Source organism: Phaethon lepturus, unplaced genomic scaffold (genome assembly GCF_000687285.1).
Source record: "Phaethon lepturus isolate BGI_N335 unplaced genomic scaffold, ASM68728v1 scaffold16836, whole genome shotgun sequence".
Lineage (NCBI taxonomy): Eukaryota > Metazoa > Chordata > Aves > Phaethontiformes > Phaethontidae > Phaethon > Phaethon lepturus.
Window position 1 is genome coordinate 21,266 of NW_010547055.1, and position 18,256 is coordinate 39,521.

Genomic DNA, 18,256 nt, shown 5'->3' on the forward strand with positions numbered 1-18,256 from the left:
ACTCAATCTTAATTTTAAATAAATCACCATCTGGTTTTGACTGTTGGTGTATTACAGAGCATCCGCTACTCTAGCTCTCTGAGAAGAACAGCCCAACGGAGAGACCTCACTTGCTGTGCTATGCTTCCTCCTTGAACAGCAGAAAATAACATGGCAAAAGCTTTCTTTTGTTATAATGTCTGCATCCACACCAGGGATCCTGCTGGGATAACTGGAGTAGGGCAAGAAGTTTAGGTCCTATTACCAATATTTTGTTGGGTATCTGTGGAACAGGTCCTTACGGAGAAGGAGAGAAGACTCGTTTGGTAGGACAGGGAAGGTTCCTGTAGAATAATCCACTTGGCTCTGAAAACTTAAACTCAGAGTTAGAAATCCATTTCACAAGTTACTATAATGGAATGGCACTTCAAAGTTTTGATAATTAAAAAAAAGGCTTTAGAAATTATGGTAATATTGGTAAAGGGTATGGATTGGCAATATGGTAGAAAGAGCAGTGGTGGCTATCATGGTGGAGTCAAAGTTGGAAGAGTGCTGAAGGTTTGTTCCCGTTCTTAATAAATTATTCTGCATTCTTTTTCCCATACTTAGTTTATGAAGTAAAAAGAGAAAGACTGACCCATCCCTATTACAGTTACTGTCTCTAAGCCATTTTTCTCTTTGCATAATTTTTTCTAGTCCCCCTTTCCCGCTTTTTGTTCTTTGTTTGAACAGTCCTTTTTCCTGTTTCCCCACTTGTTTCTCTATTTCAGTTACGTATCTGAAATGCAACGAAAAGGAAGGTTGTGCCTAGAGGCTGCCTGGAAATGTTTTTAAAATGCTTCAGTATAAAGGCCTGTTCACTTCAGCTTCTGTGTGTTAACATCAACATTTAAGCTATTTTGTAAGTAGCAACGAACCTTCTTATTGGAATGAGTATTTTGACTGTTGGAGAATTAACAGTAAATTAAACATTATGAAAAGATACCGTGCATTCAGGAAGAAACGAAAACAACTGTTAAATATTACAACGCACTATGAAAATCTTAGCTTCTGGAGTCATGTCATTATGTGAGATTTAAACTTTAATAAAATAAACAAAAATTTAACCTGGTCTTAGTCTGTAGCTACTGACAAAAGCTGAAAGTTACAAGACTCAAAATTGTGAATGCCAATAAAAAGAATGTATTTTAAAATAAAATACTGATGATTTTTTAGTAGCTTGGCTTGGCAGTACCGCACTGTACAGAAACAAGGAGTTTTGTCTAAATTATCATAACAGTAATTAAATACAAGGTGCTAGGGAGATGTTCTCATTATGAGTTAGTTCCAGCAGCCTAAGAAAATGATATGGCACAATAAAATGGAGCGAGTTGTGCCGAAGGAGCAGTCAGGAAAAGGGTGCTGGAATTAACTTCAAGTGGCAGGGCTATGGGCAGCAGTGCAAATAAAATGGCAGATGGCACGAATCTTTAGTGGAGTCGATAAGGATGTATCAAACCCAGCGCAGTTCTGGCCTGCTGGCAGTTGTTTGAATGGTTTCCGAAGAGCGTTTCTGTGTGGGGCCAAGAAACGCAAGAAGTGCGGCTGAGAGGTTTCCCAAGCGCGGAACAGCTGCACCGCGCGGGGCGATGGAGGCAGCAGCCTGGCCGAAGGCTTTTGTGGGGTTGAAGGCTTGCTTAAGCAGTGAAGGAGGGTTGTTCGCACATGATGTCGTTGCTGTCTTTGCTATGAGACAAGCGTTGCTGCCGTACTTGCCGTCTTTTCGGGAAAGAGGAGGTTGCTGCCTCAGCTGTGCGTTTTTAAAGCTCTTGAATTGTAAACGGACAGCAAAAAATAATGTAAATTCTAATGCTTTCACTTAAAATGCTGTTTCTTTTCTGTGAAATCCTTCTGATTTGCAAAACCTTGTAACAAAATGTTTGTAAATGTAAAAATGGACACTTTTCAGTGTTGTGAATAACGTTGATGTGGCACAGATTTCACTGCTATATCTGCACTTCATCTAGAAAAAAGTAATTGCAATTAGTGTACAGAAAGATTTTCTTTTTCTCTGCTAATAAAGGGAAGTAGGTCTTCTAAGTAAGACAAAACAAAAGGTTTTCAGAAGAAAGATCCTTGTTGAAAGAAGCACTGATTCAAAGCATGGGCCTCTTCCAAATTTAAATGCTACTCTTAGAAGTATTTTTAAACAAAAGGTGAATGAAATAAACTCCAGTAGACCAAATTATGCAGTTTTATAAGTTGAAAGAAATATTTTTTCTATTTTTAATAGAGAACGAAAATGATTCCATGTGTAACGATGCATGCTTTTAAACATGTCGAAATAAGAATACTCCCATTCAGTACATTAGAGATAAAAACCAGTATTCGGCTGCTATTCACTCAGTTCTGCAGTATAAGGACTTGCTGGTGCTGCTGGCCTCTACTATACTGAAAAGATTTGGGCTACTATCCTGAAATCATCTAATTTCATAGAGGTTTTTATCTTTTTTTCATAAACAGAGTGGAGCATTAGAATTTTAGCTCAGTTGTGGGATGAAAGAAAAAAGTTTTACAGGTAGTTTCATCTTTTTAAGACAACGTACCTATTCCTTCAGATAATCTGGTGCTTTCTCCTTTGTGTTAATGGGCTTATTTCTCTGATTTTTTTATGCTTGTAGCCGTTGGTGACTAATGTGACACTGTATTTTTCTAGCAGGACAGATTTGTAATTGTGTGGCTCAGATATCGGAGCTTTCTTGTGAATTGTTTGAGCAGCTTATGCTGTGTTTCCTTTCAGGAAACTAAGTACATCACTTTTACAGGAAGTTTGGTCCTCACCGTCAACGGTCAGCAATCTGACTTTTGCACTGCTCGAAGGGATGTGTGCGTGAGCAGCAGGCAAAAAGTTGTTGAGCTTTTTTTTTTTTTCCTACTATATTGAATTCATGTAAGGGGGTCATGTATGAAAGCTTGGCCAGGATGGGTGGGTTTGTCCAGCTGAGTCAGAAAGAGGACTTCCTAGACAATTTTGTTAGAATACAGTAAATAAGAAGTACGTTAAAAACATTTTCCTTTGTGCTAAGTATTGGTGACAATGATTAGCACATTCAGCTTTGAATTGAACACACAAATCTGGTTGATAAATTTTTACATTCCAAAATACAACATTGCCTTTCCCTTCAGCATATGAAACTACTGTTTTAGTGTAAAACGCAGTTAAAATGCCTGTGGGGTGGGGAAGGGAAAGGGCAGTAAGCACTGATGCAGAGATGCAGCCTTCAGTCCATGGTTGCTTTCAGTTTTGAATCTGGGGAAGGAAAAAAGAGGATTTAGGTTTTTCAGGGACTCTGATAAGAGGACTTCTCAAGGTGTATTCTCAAGAATCTGATTTGTACAGCTTGCCCAGAAACATTTTGGGCGAGACGGTGCCACATCTCTTCAGGGCACACCAAAACAGTTAGTTCAAAAAATCACAGAAATCACAGAAACACTAGGTTGGAAAGGACCTTCAAGATCATCAAGTCCAACCATTAATCCAGCGCCACGATGTCCCCTAGACCATGTCCTGAAGCGCCACATCCACACGTTTCTTGAACACTTCCAGAGATGGCGACTCCACCCCCTCCCTGGGCAGCCTGTTCCAATGCCTGACCACCCTCTCAGTGAAGAAATTTTTCCTAATATCCAATCGAAACCTCCCCTGGCGCAACTTGAGGCCATTTCCTCTCGTCCTATCACTAGTTACTTGGGAGAAGAGGCCAACACCCCCCTCACCACAACCCCCTTTCAGGTAGTTGTAGAGAGCGATAAGGTCTCCTCTCAGCCTCCTCTTCTCCAGACTAAACACCCCCAGTTCCCTCAGCCGCTCCTCATAAGACTTGTGCTCCAGACCCCTCACCAGCTTTGTTGCCCTTCTCTGGACACGCTCCAGCACCTCAACATCCTTCTTGTAGTGAGGGGCCCAAAACTGAACACAGGATTCAAGGTGCGGCCTCACCAGTGCCGAGTACAGGGGCACAATCACTTCCCTACTCCTGCTGGCCACACTATTCCTGATACAGGCCAGGACGCTGTTGGCCTTCTTGGCCACCTGGGCAAAAAAAAAGCGAAAAGAGCTTTCATTTCTGGCTCATCCTGGTGCCAAGCTGGTGCGTTAGTGGCATAAAGCAGCCCAAGAGCCAGCTTTGGTTATGGTAGCTCTGCCTGGACTTTCTGCGTGTGACTCAAAATCCTTTGGTGATCTGGGGTCCCTGGAGTGCTTTGGGATGGGGAAGCCCCACTCATCCAGCCCATGGGCAGAGCAGCCAGGTGGATTGGTGACGAGGGTCCTGTGCCCATCTCCTAGACCCCGCTTGCCATGAGGGAATTCCCATAGCTGAAGGACATCTGTAGCAGAGACTAACCCTTCTCAGTGTGTTTAATGTTGTCCGTGCAGATAACATGTTGCTTCTCTTTCTCCTCACACTTCGCTTTTTCAGGATCGGGAAATAGTTGGACACTTGCTGCACTGTCTACTTCGTTTTCACACCTTTTTTCTCCTACTGACGATCACTCGATTAACTATCCAGTCTGTAGTAATGACAGGCTGGGTGGTGAAGAGTTATTGTTGTGGACGTCAAGTCCTCGCCCTGCTTTCTGACACAGAATTTCCATTTTCCATCATGCTGCTGTTGCTGGATTTTTGGCCTGGGCTCCAGGAGCCTCTCTGACCTCGAGCAATAGGGGAGCTATTGCTTCAGCGCTAGATCACTGTATAAGTATGATATGTTTATCTTCGTTTTATTTCATTGCTTATCAACCAGTGATTTATCATTTAATTCTTTTCTTACTTGTAAAAGTTGTAGCAAATACTTCAGCTGTAGAGGGATTTTACTTGTGAATATTTTTGTTTCTTCTTCCCTACTCTTTTCTGCCCTCACAGACTGAAGTGGCTCAGCTCAGTATGTATTTTTTTCCCTTTCTGTCTCCTTCCCCTCCAGTGCTGTCTTCTGCTGGATGGTTGCTATCTGCTCTTTTTTCTTTTGATGTTTTTGCCCTACTATTGTTTTAATAATGTAAAATCCCAAGCTTTAGCCTGTTCCTCGTGGTTACTACCCATTGGCTTCTCCTGTTGCATTTTCCTTGCAGCTGTGCTTTCTCTTATTCTTCCTTTGGTTTTCTTGCACTTGATATCAGCTGATGCCAAACTTAGCATCAGCTTTAGGTTGTGAGAAGGAATAGCAGAGAGAAAATAAGTGCAGCAAAGGGATGAGAAACTCAGTTATCAATGCATGTATTATCATTTTTGTACTGATATTCTGTGTTTTCCTGCTACCTTTTTACTTTACCCTCTCTTTGTTGCTGTCGTTCTGTTTTTACTCCTGTTTTTCATTTCTGCATCTTGTGAGTTTTGTTAATGGTAGCATTGGGTGTTACTTAGAATTATAGAGATTGTAAAGGGCAGAGCACTGAGAGCAGGGGGTCAGATTCACACTTGAGGTGGAGCACTGTGGAGTCTTCTGAAATTCGGTCACTTACGTGAGTGGAGGACTAGAAATCAAGGGAGCGGTGAACATTAAGGGAATTGCTTATTCCAAGCATTTGCCTTCATGTTCTTTTTACAATCAGGTACACCCAGTTTTTATGTGTATTTGTATGAGTTTAACAAAACACTGTAATCTCATCATCTGAAAACGCAGTATATATGGCCAGTGGAAAACAAACCCGACCTTTGAGTATTTTCTCACTCAAAGGCAAATGGCTAGGGCTAGGCTGAGAAGCCAGGACTGCTGTTTGCCTCGCCATCCCACATTCATTCCCACAGTGAAGCGGTGTCTAGTTTGTCAGCGGATGTTGGGGTTTTGAGGAAGGGAGCAGGAGACGCTGGAGCCAAGAGGACCTGTTTGTGCGCTTGCCCAGGTTACCGCTGTTAATGACATTGAGGTTATCTCTCCTGTCTGGTACATCCTGCTGTGCTGCTTATGAGGCAATACCCAGCAAGCGATATCCTGTTGTTTGTAGCTTCTCTTTGATGTTTATTATTTGATTTGGGAACAAGTAACACAATAGTGAGGGGCATCAAAACTGTTCCAAATATTTGACTTAATGTCTTAAATTCCATGGGACGCCAGTGTGTCTTTATGCAGTCGTATAACCATATGTTGTAATAGGTACTAATTGCATAACTGCTGTAATTGTCATGCCAACAGCTTGGATTACATTTTTGCGTCTAGTGGTTAATTAACCTTCCTTTTAAAATTAGAGCTCCAGAAGCAAAGCATTCTGTTCCTCAGACAGGATTGTATGGGGTTTGCACCCCTTTGTATCCTTTATAGTTTGGGGGACTGTCTTCACATTTATTAAATTACTGATTATTTGTGTTGGAGAAAGACCACTTTCAGCACTTTAGAAATTAATAAAAAACCTATTTCTCTGATTCTTAATGTGTTTATTATCTTGTTGTCAAATCCAATTTCTACAAGCCACTGCGCATAAAATAGCATGATTTAACAACAACAACAAAAAAGTAGATTAAGATGCCTCTTAATAAGTTACCTATGTAGAAAACATAGGACAAAATAACTAGGCATTTCACCTTAAATACAAAAAAATTCAGCTTCAGTAGTAATTAATGAATACATAAAACACCACAAATATGCCCATGGGACATTGGAATGGTGACCACGAGTTAAATCGCCATTGCATATACCTGTGCAACTATTACCACTGCTGTAAGTAGTTGTAATGGTATGAAACGTAAGAGCAAATTCACTGCAATTCTTTTCCACTCCTCTAGCAGAATGTATGAGGAGAAAAATGGATAGATAAGTGTTGCGAGTGGAAAGTTTGTAGTAAAATTTCCCACATTTGAAAACAGCTTTACACAGAAATTTATTCCCCAGGTGTCTGGGTGCCTGTTACCGATAATGTCCTGTTTTGTGTTTGACCCTTTTCTTGGCTTTTTCATGGCAAGCGGCTGCTGTTTGTTCTCAAGAAGTGAAAACCTGTATGCTATAGTGAGAACTATATTCTACTTTACGTAGATGTGGCTTAACGATCACTGCATTATGTGAATCATCTTTATTTCTATATTGTGATCTATCAAGAATTTCCAAATCATCTGCAAAGCTTATCATAGACGGCAATGTTTGCAGTCTCACAACAAACATTGCTAATGACGGCAAGATTTGTGTATGACAAAAGGAGAATTTACTGATAATCTAATGGTAATTAGAAGACAAAAGGATATTTGGATTTTGAGAAAATTGTTAAAAGAAAGGTAATTCAAAACGTTCAGGGATTACTCAGTTCAGCAATGATTAAAAACTTGCTCTTGCTATCTTTAAAAAAAAATCAGCAGGGAGTCCTTCATTTTGCAAAAACACGTCAGGAAAAAGGATTTGTAAATAGAGAAATTCACTCCGCATTTTCAGTGGGAATGGCTATCAACTTGTTAAACCTCTGGCTACCGGCCCTTTTCGTGCTTCCCTGTGGTAACTGCTTCTTTCTGAGTATGTCAAAGACATCTTTATACAATTCCTGCAACCCTTCAAACAGTGCGGAAGGTCCTGCAGTGCTTCCAAAGGAAGGCACTGCAGGTGTCTTTGCACAGATTTAAGAGTGCTCTTGGCACCTTCTCGTGCACTTGTGTCGCCTTCTCAACCCATAAACACACATGCACACATGCGTTTGCTGTTCTCGTCAGCCCTTCCCCGACTGAGAGCTAACGGGATAAAATGTCTTTTCCCTTTGTCCCCTGCCAGCCCCATTTCTGTTATACCTGGTGTTCTCTGGGTGTGTTCTCAGACGTATTGTAACAAAGTGTTCTCAGTGTGGGTCCTGTAAAACTCGTACCAGCAATTTTACTACAGTATTTTTCATTACAAAGGACATCCTGTTTCATAATAATATATTGTATTCATTTTGAAGATGTCCTCATGTCTTACAAGAAAGAATTCTAAAAAGGTGGTTGATGCTGTTCATTGGTACTTTGTTTTCCTTGTAAAGTCAGCATGGTATAAAAAATTCAGTGTAAAAAATTGATTTTAAAAGATAGAGTGTACCTTGATGGTACCTTGTTATTTAGTTAATGTATGCCTTCTGTGATATGGAAGCTGCAGTATATGCTATTTATGTCCTAGAAAATATTCAAAAATAATTGCTGACAAAAGCCACTTCACAGGTTGACTCAGAGGTACATCTTGTAATCTGAATGTTAATATTCTGGATAGCTAGGCAGAGAAAACTATTGATGTAGTTGGAAGATCCATGTAGAGACTAGTCAGGATTTTAGTTAGAAAGTGGGGAGGGAGAGAGATTGAGATATTTGAGTTCCTCTAGCTTCACTGAAATTTTACGCTTATTAAGCGTGTGAATGCATACAATTTGTAATACATTTGAAAAGGTAAGATTTTTTGCTAGTCAGTTGGAAATGTTGCCTGTTATATCTCGGGAATTTATGTCTTTTCCAGAAGCTATTTGGAATCACCTTAATTTTACTCTAGAATGCAGGCAGCCCTGGTGTTACTGTGCAATCCATGACTATCTGTCATCTGCTTTATTTTTCCCCTCAAGCTTAGGTCTGTGTGACGAAGAAGCGCTGATGGAAAACAGAGGCCTGATTCTTACCCTCCCTTGCATGTGGTCTCTTCCGTGTGATCCTTGCAGAGGGTGTGGGAGCAGCTACCGCTGAGATCAAACAATTTCCTCAGCTCAAATTAGCATGTAGATCTTGGCTTTTGACATTAATGGACCCAAGCAGGACCTCTGTATTTCCTAAAAAGAGCTCATCCTCTTATTATGGTTGCAGCTGGTTTGGAGGATTGTTGAGGATATTTGCAAATGAAATGATACTTCATGTTTTCTCAATATTTGAAAATACCAAAGGTTAGATTATTTTACACCCAGGAGTTGTGCATTTTATTCCTCCCTAGTCCACCTGCAAAAATATTGCTTCTGTGGCCTGATCTGCTGTCATAATCTATTGTGTCATAAGCAAAGAAAAACAGCGTTCTTACCTCTCTGGGTATGCAGTCAGATGACCCAGGCTGGGAAAGTGTTTTTTTCCAGTGGTGGCACTGGCCAGCCTAACAAACTCCACGGGCATCTGTATCAGCTGCCTTGGAATTGCTTTTGATGTGATTAGGCTACTAATTAACTCCCTCAATTTTTCTCTCCCTCCTGATGTTTTCTTTTGATTCACTTTGACTTCGAGGAGTCTATGTTCCATGTATGTTTGTTTTTGTGTTTTGTCGAAAATCCCTAATGATAGCTTAGACTGTCCTCTTTTGGCTGAGAGCTTCCTTCTGTTGACATACATTTTTCCGTTAAATGCATGCATCGGCATTTTTCTTCTAAGAAGAGCTGTTATTTTGCAAGGTGTAAACAATGTATTGTCAGTGTGCATATATACATGCCTCTTCATTTAAACTGCGCTAAGGATTTGAAGGATTTGACAGTCTGAATGAGAATGCGCATAGTTACTTCAAAACCATCAAAACCATAGTAAATGCTTAGTACTGGAATATTTATTCACCAGATAGTAGCCTCACAATTAAATTATTACGTAAAGTCCGTTAAATAACAGCAGAAGTTATTGTATTAAGGCCCACTTTGCAAGGAAACCAATGACAAGGAAGCAGTGAAACACGCTAATAGATTATATGCTATAGCAATATATATTGCCTTTTTATTGCTTTTCCACAGGCAGCAGATTCATGTATAGTTATTACTAGCTACATTATCTGCTAGTTTTCTATCAAAAAAGATTCAGTCTATTGAATCATTAATCCAGTATTTATCATTCTTATTGAAAATCCACTAGTGTTAGCACTGTATAAAATATTGACTTAAATCTACTGGTTTTGCTAAAGATTAAAAACATATTAACTTAAAAAGCACAGTATTTCTTAGGACATTGGAAGCTATTCAACTATCATTCATTCACCTATTTGAAATGACAGTATTTCTATGTTGTGTGAGGAATGATTTTTTTTTTAAATCTTTAACATATAGTAAGTGACCAGTGCCATCCTGATTTGAAGATGCTGAATGTTCATCCAACTCATATTTGAAATTTTCATGTGTATTGCATTAGTTACTGAATATCGAGAATAAAATTTTTGCTCATACATAGAGTGTAAAATGGGATCTTTTGTAGCAGCACACGGCCTGTTTAGAATGATATAACGGGCACTGAATGTTCACATATCAAACAAAATGCCATCTTTCTGTAGAAAAGAGGTGTCAAAAAGTTTCTTTGTACCTTTAACGCATGTGATTATGTAGTACAAAATGCAGAGTTTGTAAAATTTCTTGAATATACAGGCAAAAAATGAATAATTCAAAACAACTCATAAGTTCTACATTCTATTGTATCTTTTATAACGCAGGCAGAAGATAGCATTGTGTTCCCAGTAGAGCTGAATTTGCACAAGTTACACCTCTGAAAATGCCAGATGGTCTATGGTCTACTTTTGAGAGCTGTCACATATGTAAAGATTTGAAAAAAGAAAGACAGCTGAATGAGAGCAGTGGATCATTAAAGAGAGAGTGAGAGTCCCTGGGTATCACTGTGTTTTAAGAAGCATTGTGTCGTTCCCCATATTACACCTTTTTTTTTTTTAAGATATACACAACCTTTAAAAAATAAGGTAAAAATATTTCTGTTTTAAACAGAGTGGTTGTGGCTTAATCTTGGAACTGTCAATTGCTTTTGTTCTTTATGCTAGAAATGCGGTTATATGGTTCCTAATTGGTTTCAAGTGTGTTTTAACCATAAGATTCAAGTCTCCCTAGTGCAAAATTATCAATAAAGTTAAAATAAATTTAAATTGAGATAACTAATCCATTTGGGGTTTTATTCCATTTTGATTTGACCTGTGTATCACATGTGAATATTGTAAAGCCAGTCAGCTAAAAAGTTGTATGTTAATGATAAAAGACTGAAGTAAGAGTACTTTGGGAACAGGGTTATTTAATAAAAAAATTTAAAAACAACACCAAAAAATTCCCCAAACCCTTAATAATAATAAAAGCAAAACCGTATAACTGTTTAGAGTCCCCAAGACTTCCCATTCACCTACAGTGTGACAGAAACACACCTAATTTTGAAGATTGAGTTTTGGATAATTTGTCAAGTTACTGCATTGTAGCAAAGCACCAAAAATATACAAACAATTGTAAGCTGCCACCACCAATTTAGCTGGCTTGGAAAAGGTCATAACTGTCAGTTTTAGAAACTTGCGTGTCCAGACACAGAGAATTTTTAGTACAGTCTATTGCTTTTATTTATTGAGGAAGGTTAACCCCTCCCCTGTAATTCTAGGTTGTTGGTGCATCTGCACTATCCCACAGTTGGGAATCATAGCCAAGCACAGTGTGAGGAAACATCATTACATGGAACGTGAAAAACACTGTTCCTTAATAGGACAATTTACCTTTGAGTTGGGTAATGAAAATAAAGCTGTGGGGAGCTATGCATATGAACACTGAATTTTAGAGAGTAAGATTTTGATTCCCGACGTTGCCAAAGGTTTTGGTTTTGACTGTGGTTAGGTCTACATTGACTATTTTTAAAATGGAAGAAATACCGATTGATTTTTAACAAAATTAATTTTGCACATACGTGGAAAGATTAATCCTATTCAGGCAGGAGAAAACTCCCTAAAAATTTGTTTTGTGGCCTTTACAAAAGTCTGGAAATCTTAACAGAATATATACTACAAAATGAATTCCGGAGTGAAGGAAGTGCCTTGCTTATGCTTCTGTTCATAGGTTTTGCAAACACTAACACAAAGTTGAAAGGAGAAGCCATTTCAATATTGCCAATGGAAAACTTCTTGGGCAACAGTTAGTTGTTCAGGTGTCAGATAGTGTTGTGCTCCTGCTCTGTTGGCTTGGAGGTTTGTGATCAGTTACTGCTGGTAATGGAAGGGAATGATCTTTGTCTTCTCTGCAACATCTTTGGGGAGACTAAAGCATAAATGTTTCCCCCAGCCCTCCCTTTCTTTCCTGCAACACAAAATTATCACTTTTGTAAAGTAGGTTCAACCAGGGTTACTCTGATCTGGATAAGATGCGGGTAGGCTAGGGTATCATCTTAAAATCTTAGTTGCTGTGAATAAAAAAATCAAATGGCAAGAAAAAGTGAACCTGTTCATATTTAAACTATTACGAAAAGTATCTCTTTCTGCGTGTGAACGTGACCAGGAGTTAAAATTTAAGATTTATATGAAGTTTAATCTAGACAAGTGTATGATAGTTGGAGGAAGCAGTCTGAGAATGTTATCAGTGTCCTTTATAATGAGGGTTTGTTAGGCTAATTCAGAATTGAGCATCTTTTTAGAGACCATGTTGGTCTGTGTGTCCCAGTAGTACTTGTCCGAAAGTTTTGTCACCTGAAGTGATCAGTGGAAACATTTCTATTAGAGGAAGCTAACTATAACTAGCTATACATGTTGTTATCTTGGACACAGTGTAATCTACATACAAGGCTGTACTGTGAAATCATCTGCAAATGGATGTGAATCATCTGAAAAGAGAATGAACTGCAGCACTGTTTTTCTTTCCTGCTGGCGCTGTCTAATCTCTCTTCAGTTGAGTGTTCAGTAGAATCTGGGCTTTTTCCTTGACAATAGATTTATAAATACTTGAAGATTGGACTATCTGAAAACATCCTCATGGCCAAGCATGATACAGTAGTGTTTTGATTAGGAGAGGTGATTGGACTGCTGCTTTTTGATTATGAAATCTTGTTGTGTTACTATGTGTATAGTTTAATTAGTTTTCGAATGAAATCTGCATTTTTTTTCTAAATAAGAATCTTTAATTGGAAACTACTTTTTTCACTACAAAGCTTTACATTAAAAAAAATCCTGCATCTTTTTTGTTCTTTATATACAGACTTTAAATCCATAGACAACGTATTTTCCACGTTATTAAAAATATGCTCCTTTATGATAGAGTAGCTCAACAAAGAACGGTCAAGTTTCATGCCATCTCATTAGAATGGGTTTATAACATGTACTATTGGAGTCTTAACCAGGCTACCTGCAGATTCCTGCCTTGACAGGCCTTGTATTTTTTTCCTTTGACTGTTTCAGTTTGTTGCCATTAAAGCCCTAACTGGCCCATTACAGCCATTTTTAAAATTGTGATTCTGAATTGAGGAATATGGGCAGGGGGGACTCTGGCTTGCTGCAGTGCGGTGTTTGAATGGTTTTGTTCTTCCCAGCAATCCACTATATTTATGAATTTAAGCTCAAACTTGTTGCTGGTTTCGTGGATACTCCTATTCTTCTCTAATATACCGATCTGTGGTGGCTCATTGTCAGGGGGACCCCACCTTGTCACTCAGGTTGTTTTCTGAAGACTGGCAAGTTGGCCAACCTGCAGCTCACTTCTGTTACTGCAGTCTGTATCTTCTCTCCCATACCTTTTTCTCTCCTTCTGTTGCATTTCCCCCATTCTTCATTTGGCTCCCTTAACCCAAGTTTACCTCAGTTTGCTACTTTTTCTCCCATTCCTGATTTTTAACTTCTTCAAATTGCTTGCCTTATTCTTTCCGTCTAATTCACATTGCGAACATTTCCGGGCCGTGATGAAGGGGGAATCTAGGCCTTATGCAGACATGCGGTTCTTTCTGAATACATAATAATTATTTTTAATCTACAGATATTTTTTGGCTTCTTTTTTTGATGGGGTAATGTTAACTTTTTAGTCTATTCTTTGATCAATAAGAGCAATGATAGTTACCGCCCCAGTCTAGCCTAAAGTGTTCCATTATCTATTTACAATTTAAATTAACTCTTTCTTTCTTTCATTTTAAGCACAACCTCAACGTTTGCCTCAGCCGAATACTTCAGCACTGGAAAGGGGTGAGGAAGAAAGTGGCAAAATCCAAAACGGCCACGTGGGTCTGAGTAATGGAAGTGGAATTCACAACGGGGTCAAGCACACACCTGCAGACAACAGAAAACTTTCATCACCTGTTTCAGAAAAAATGCACAGAAAAATTCAGTCTACCTTGTCTGTCAACAGCAACAGCAGCAAGAAGAGTAAAATAAGCTCTGCGTTTTCTCAAAAGCCAGGTACTTCACCTGAAGGTAAGCAGAAATTGTTATTAAAAAAACCCAAACTGAGTAAAGACTAGCCTCATTCTCACTACTAATTACACAATCAACTGAAAATAATTGAAGAGCATGACTCATGCTCCAGAAGCAAATAGAAATCATTATGATAAAACACAAGTTACTTCCCCAAAGGAAAATATTAAGTATTTGAAGGAAATAGAAGCAATGGGAAATTTCTTGCTTTCAAACATTTGGCCAATACAGTCTGATAATACTTTAGTCTCTCTAGTTAGTATCCTGAACTGATAGAAACTCCTGTCAACATTGTCACATACACACCAGAAAAAAATATTAAAGCACTAGCTCAAAACATAGTAAATACTTAAATCCAATAATGGCAGGCTCCATGAGGGTAGAAATTGCTTTTGAAAATGTTCTGTTAGCAGATATTCTGACTAGCCATGAGGCTGTTACACTACGTAAAAAATTTGGACCTGTGCTTCAACGTGCCTTGTACTGTATTTGGACTGTAAATAATTTGCATGAAAAAGCTTTGTACTCCCTGTGCATGGCTTAAATAAGCAAAAGTAAATAATTTCCCTTTTGTTTTAACTGTGTGTGTGTGTTTTCACTGCTTGCAATTACTCTAATGGTCCCAGAGTTCCTGAGTCTCTCCTCAATCCACTGCCTGCCCATTAGCGCTAATATACTCGATGGGCTTTGCTCCTGCCTGTTACAAGAAGGGTGCAGAGACTCTATAAATTTTATTGGGTTGACGCAGGCATAGATGCGGCTGGTTAAAAAAAAATCGGTGGGGGGGGCGTGGGTACAGGCACAGGTTCTTAGAGAAATGGGAAATGGTACTGTTCAGTGAAATGGGGAGGATTCTCAGCTTAGATGAAAGGAAGAAGGATCAGAAGGACTGCACGAGTGGCCTGAATGAAGCCTGCTGATGTCAGTGGAGTGACTTCCCTTGACTTCAATTAGTTCAATCAAACCTACTGAGAGAATCTATGTAGTAATATCATGAACAGCTGCTCTTGGACTGTGCCATGGGCTGGTCTTCTTTGCTGTGGTTTATTTTTATATTTATCTTCAAGAACCAACTGTTATTTTTCTGTTGCACTTTCAATCCTCTGATATTTCTTTCCAAAATCACAACTTCATACTTGCCATGTTCCCATTATCTCTTTCCGTTGTGTGAAATCCAGTTCACCCTCCAGCCCAGTGTTTTTCTTACATATCAAACAACTGTAGTCATGTCAGCATTCCAGAATATGCTGTTTAGAAACACTTTCACATCCAGTGAGACTTAGGAGGGTGTGAGTGCACTTACCAGCTCTGCTCTTTCTCTGCATCTATTATTAATCCATATTGTCCCTGAAGAAATCTTACTTAGCTCCATAACTTACGCTTAAAAAAACCCAAAAGAATTATGAAATAATATAGGAGTATCTCTCTTAAAAAGCAGTTTTTAAACACTGTTTCACTTCTAAAGATTTTTCAAAGGGACTGGATAGGTTTCAGTGCATATCGGGAATAAAAGTTTTTTTTTATTCAAAGAAGTTCTAATAATATTTTAAATTATTGATGTCAGAGGTATCACAGTTCTTCCAAAACTCTGGTTGGTAGACCACTAGCAAAGAGAATTGTCACACTCTTGCATCTGTTATGTGTAGTGCAGAGAAACACCCTGAACACCTGAAAAAGCGATTGGAAGCAGTGATACCAGTCCAAAGCAACTTTAAGAAAGGAGGAGGTCTAAAGAGGACAGCAGTGAGGCAGCTGAACAGTAAATCTAGATGTTAGGAAATGAAGAAAAATGAGTAACTGAATACATACATCTGTGTATCAGAGTAGTGGAGGGTAAGTAGTGACATATGCAGAGTTGGAGGAGGACAGGGAAGAAGAAACTGGGCAGTGGGAGGGATGGAAAAGGAATTTCATTAAGGGGGTGGGAGCAGCAAAATGAAGTAGGCACTAATTATTTTATAAAAACAAAACTAAGTTTTCCTAGCAAAACCTTATGAAGCTTGATGCTATGCATTTTTTTAATCAACACTATCATTTATAAAAAGTTAATTAGAAAGAGAGGGAATACAGGTTTTAATTCAGTTTTGAAATGGAGCTCTCACTTCTGGTCAAATTGCTGTGACCTCACAAGTTACTACATTTGTCAGGGTAGTTCCCACAACTCCAGTAACTTGTGATAATTTGCATTTAGGGTGGTACTTCACGTATTCAAAAGGCTGAGAGCATACCCAAGTGCTGTATTCATCTGGAAATGGTAGCTTGTTAAACTATGGTGAGCAGATCGTGAGCCTGCCTCCTGTATGTACGGCGAGATCTTCACTTTATTTTTTCCCAGGCTCTCTAAATCAGAGAGGTACTAGAAGGCATCTTCTTTCCAAGGATTTTTTTCAAGATAGGTCTTAAAGAAGTGAATTAAGGCCAGATGCAGCAGTCAAGTAGACAAAGAAAGCCTGCAAGCATGGAGGTGAGGCTCTGGGGAAGGACAGGCAATGTAGGCTTGCCACCATATTTAAGTTACCACTCATGCTTTTCCAGGAGCCAGGCCTGAAGCAACATTCTTCAACCTTCTGGACTGTGTATGTTGAGCTTAGAGATGTAGTGAACAATCTTGCCCAAGAATTTTTTAAATCTAGCGTTTAAAATTGAACATTTTAGGGTGTATTTGAATGAGACTTTTTTCCCCTTTTTTCTCTTTTAGTATAATGCAACTTCATCTGTTCTAGATGTTGAATCCAAGCATGGGATTGGTGGGCATTATTTAACTCATGCTGCCGACTACATTAATTTGTTAGAGTATCCCAAGTGATATTGATGGCTTAACTGAAGACAAAGCAAGTCCACCAAATAGCCTTTGTGTTAAGCCAGGGTCTTAAGAACCACTAGGTGCATAAAGGTGGAAGATAATGAGTAGTTCTCTTAGCAGGGTAGCAGACCTGTGTTTGAAGTAGGAGCATCTTACTGTCGTTTATGTAACTTTGTATAAACTGAAAAATAGTTTGAAAAATAGTTTAAAAACTTTACTTTCCTTTTGGGCATACGAGTTTGAATAGGATTTTTTTTTTTCCTTCCCGAGTGCCACAAGGGCAGCGTTACATTTTCTTTTATATACTGTTCTGTCATTGGATTGGTATTATTAATTTGGTATGAGTGTGCATTATACCATGAATAGCCTAACATTGCAGAGGTATCTGCTGGCCATCTTGCTCTTTCTTTTTTTCTTTTAAAACGTGCATACACTTCTGAAATCCATGCCATAGCATTAAGTAGCATTTAGGCAGCTACTTAGTATCCTGCAAATCTCTCTACTTGGGCCAAAATTTCCATTGTTATAATTTAGAAATTGATTCAAATTGGACTTGTGTCTGAGCATGATGTGCCAAAGAGAGGTTTTTTTGATAGACAAGGTTGTATCAGAATGCGATGTCAATTAGGCAATGGGCAAATAACATTATCACATGGTCAAACCTGTAATTTTTAAGGCATTTTGAAGAGCGGAAAAAAAGAGCGGTGTGTTTCAAGCATGGTTTATATTTTTGTTTGCATAGAAGTCTTGGGAAGAGATTTACATGTTGTGTAACAGGATTGAGTGGAAAACAGATCCTGTAATGAAAAAAGGTCTTCCCAGAGTACAAATTTTGTAAGGTTATGGTCTAGCATAACTAGATGCTAGACTAACATATACCTAACTAGTATCAGTATTTGCAGTCATGAGCAACGGCAATGGAAGCTTCGTACTTTAAGGAAGCCTTAGATAGTATAAATTGGTACATTTCTTGGTATATTTGTATGTTTGAATTGGATCATTTTACTCCTGAGGTTGATATCTGTATCGGGAGTTTAGAATATAAGCTTTGATGAAGGTTTCCATGTGTTTTGCAGTGTAATTTGCCTGTTCAGGCAACATTTTAATTTTCTTGATCAATAGAGTCAATTGCTTTCTATTTTAAAATCCTAAAATATCACATATATTATGATTTGTAACTGTACTTTCCCCTACCTAAAGAAATGTAGCTCTGTTACCTGGGGATAATTATACTCCATGCGACAGGTCAGTTTGTTCCTTCTGCATTTCTTATTTTCCCTTGAGCATTTTCCTGGGTGCAGTTAGTTTTCTGGGAGCGGATGGGTAGCGCAGGCTGCACACCAGCCCCGTACGTCAGCGGAACGGGCTGTGATGGCGCGCGTGCCGCTGCCGAGTACGTTTACGGCCC

At 38.9% G+C, this 18,256-nt stretch overlaps 1 protein-coding gene across 1 annotated transcript in view; it reads left to right on the forward strand.

Moving 5' to 3' along the window:
• LOC104622671 (myoD family inhibitor domain-containing protein-like) overlaps window positions 1-14,045 on the forward strand; it is a gene marked incomplete at its 3' end in the record, with an annotated part of 35,114 nt that extends 21,069 nt beyond the window's left edge. The window contains exon 3 of the mRNA XM_010289526.1: window positions 13,770-14,045. Coding sequence (XP_010287828.1) covers window positions 13,770-14,045 — 276 coding nt within the window. The remainder of the gene's footprint in view (window positions 1-13,769) is intronic.
• Between the last annotated feature and the right edge of the window lie 4,211 nt (window positions 14,046-18,256).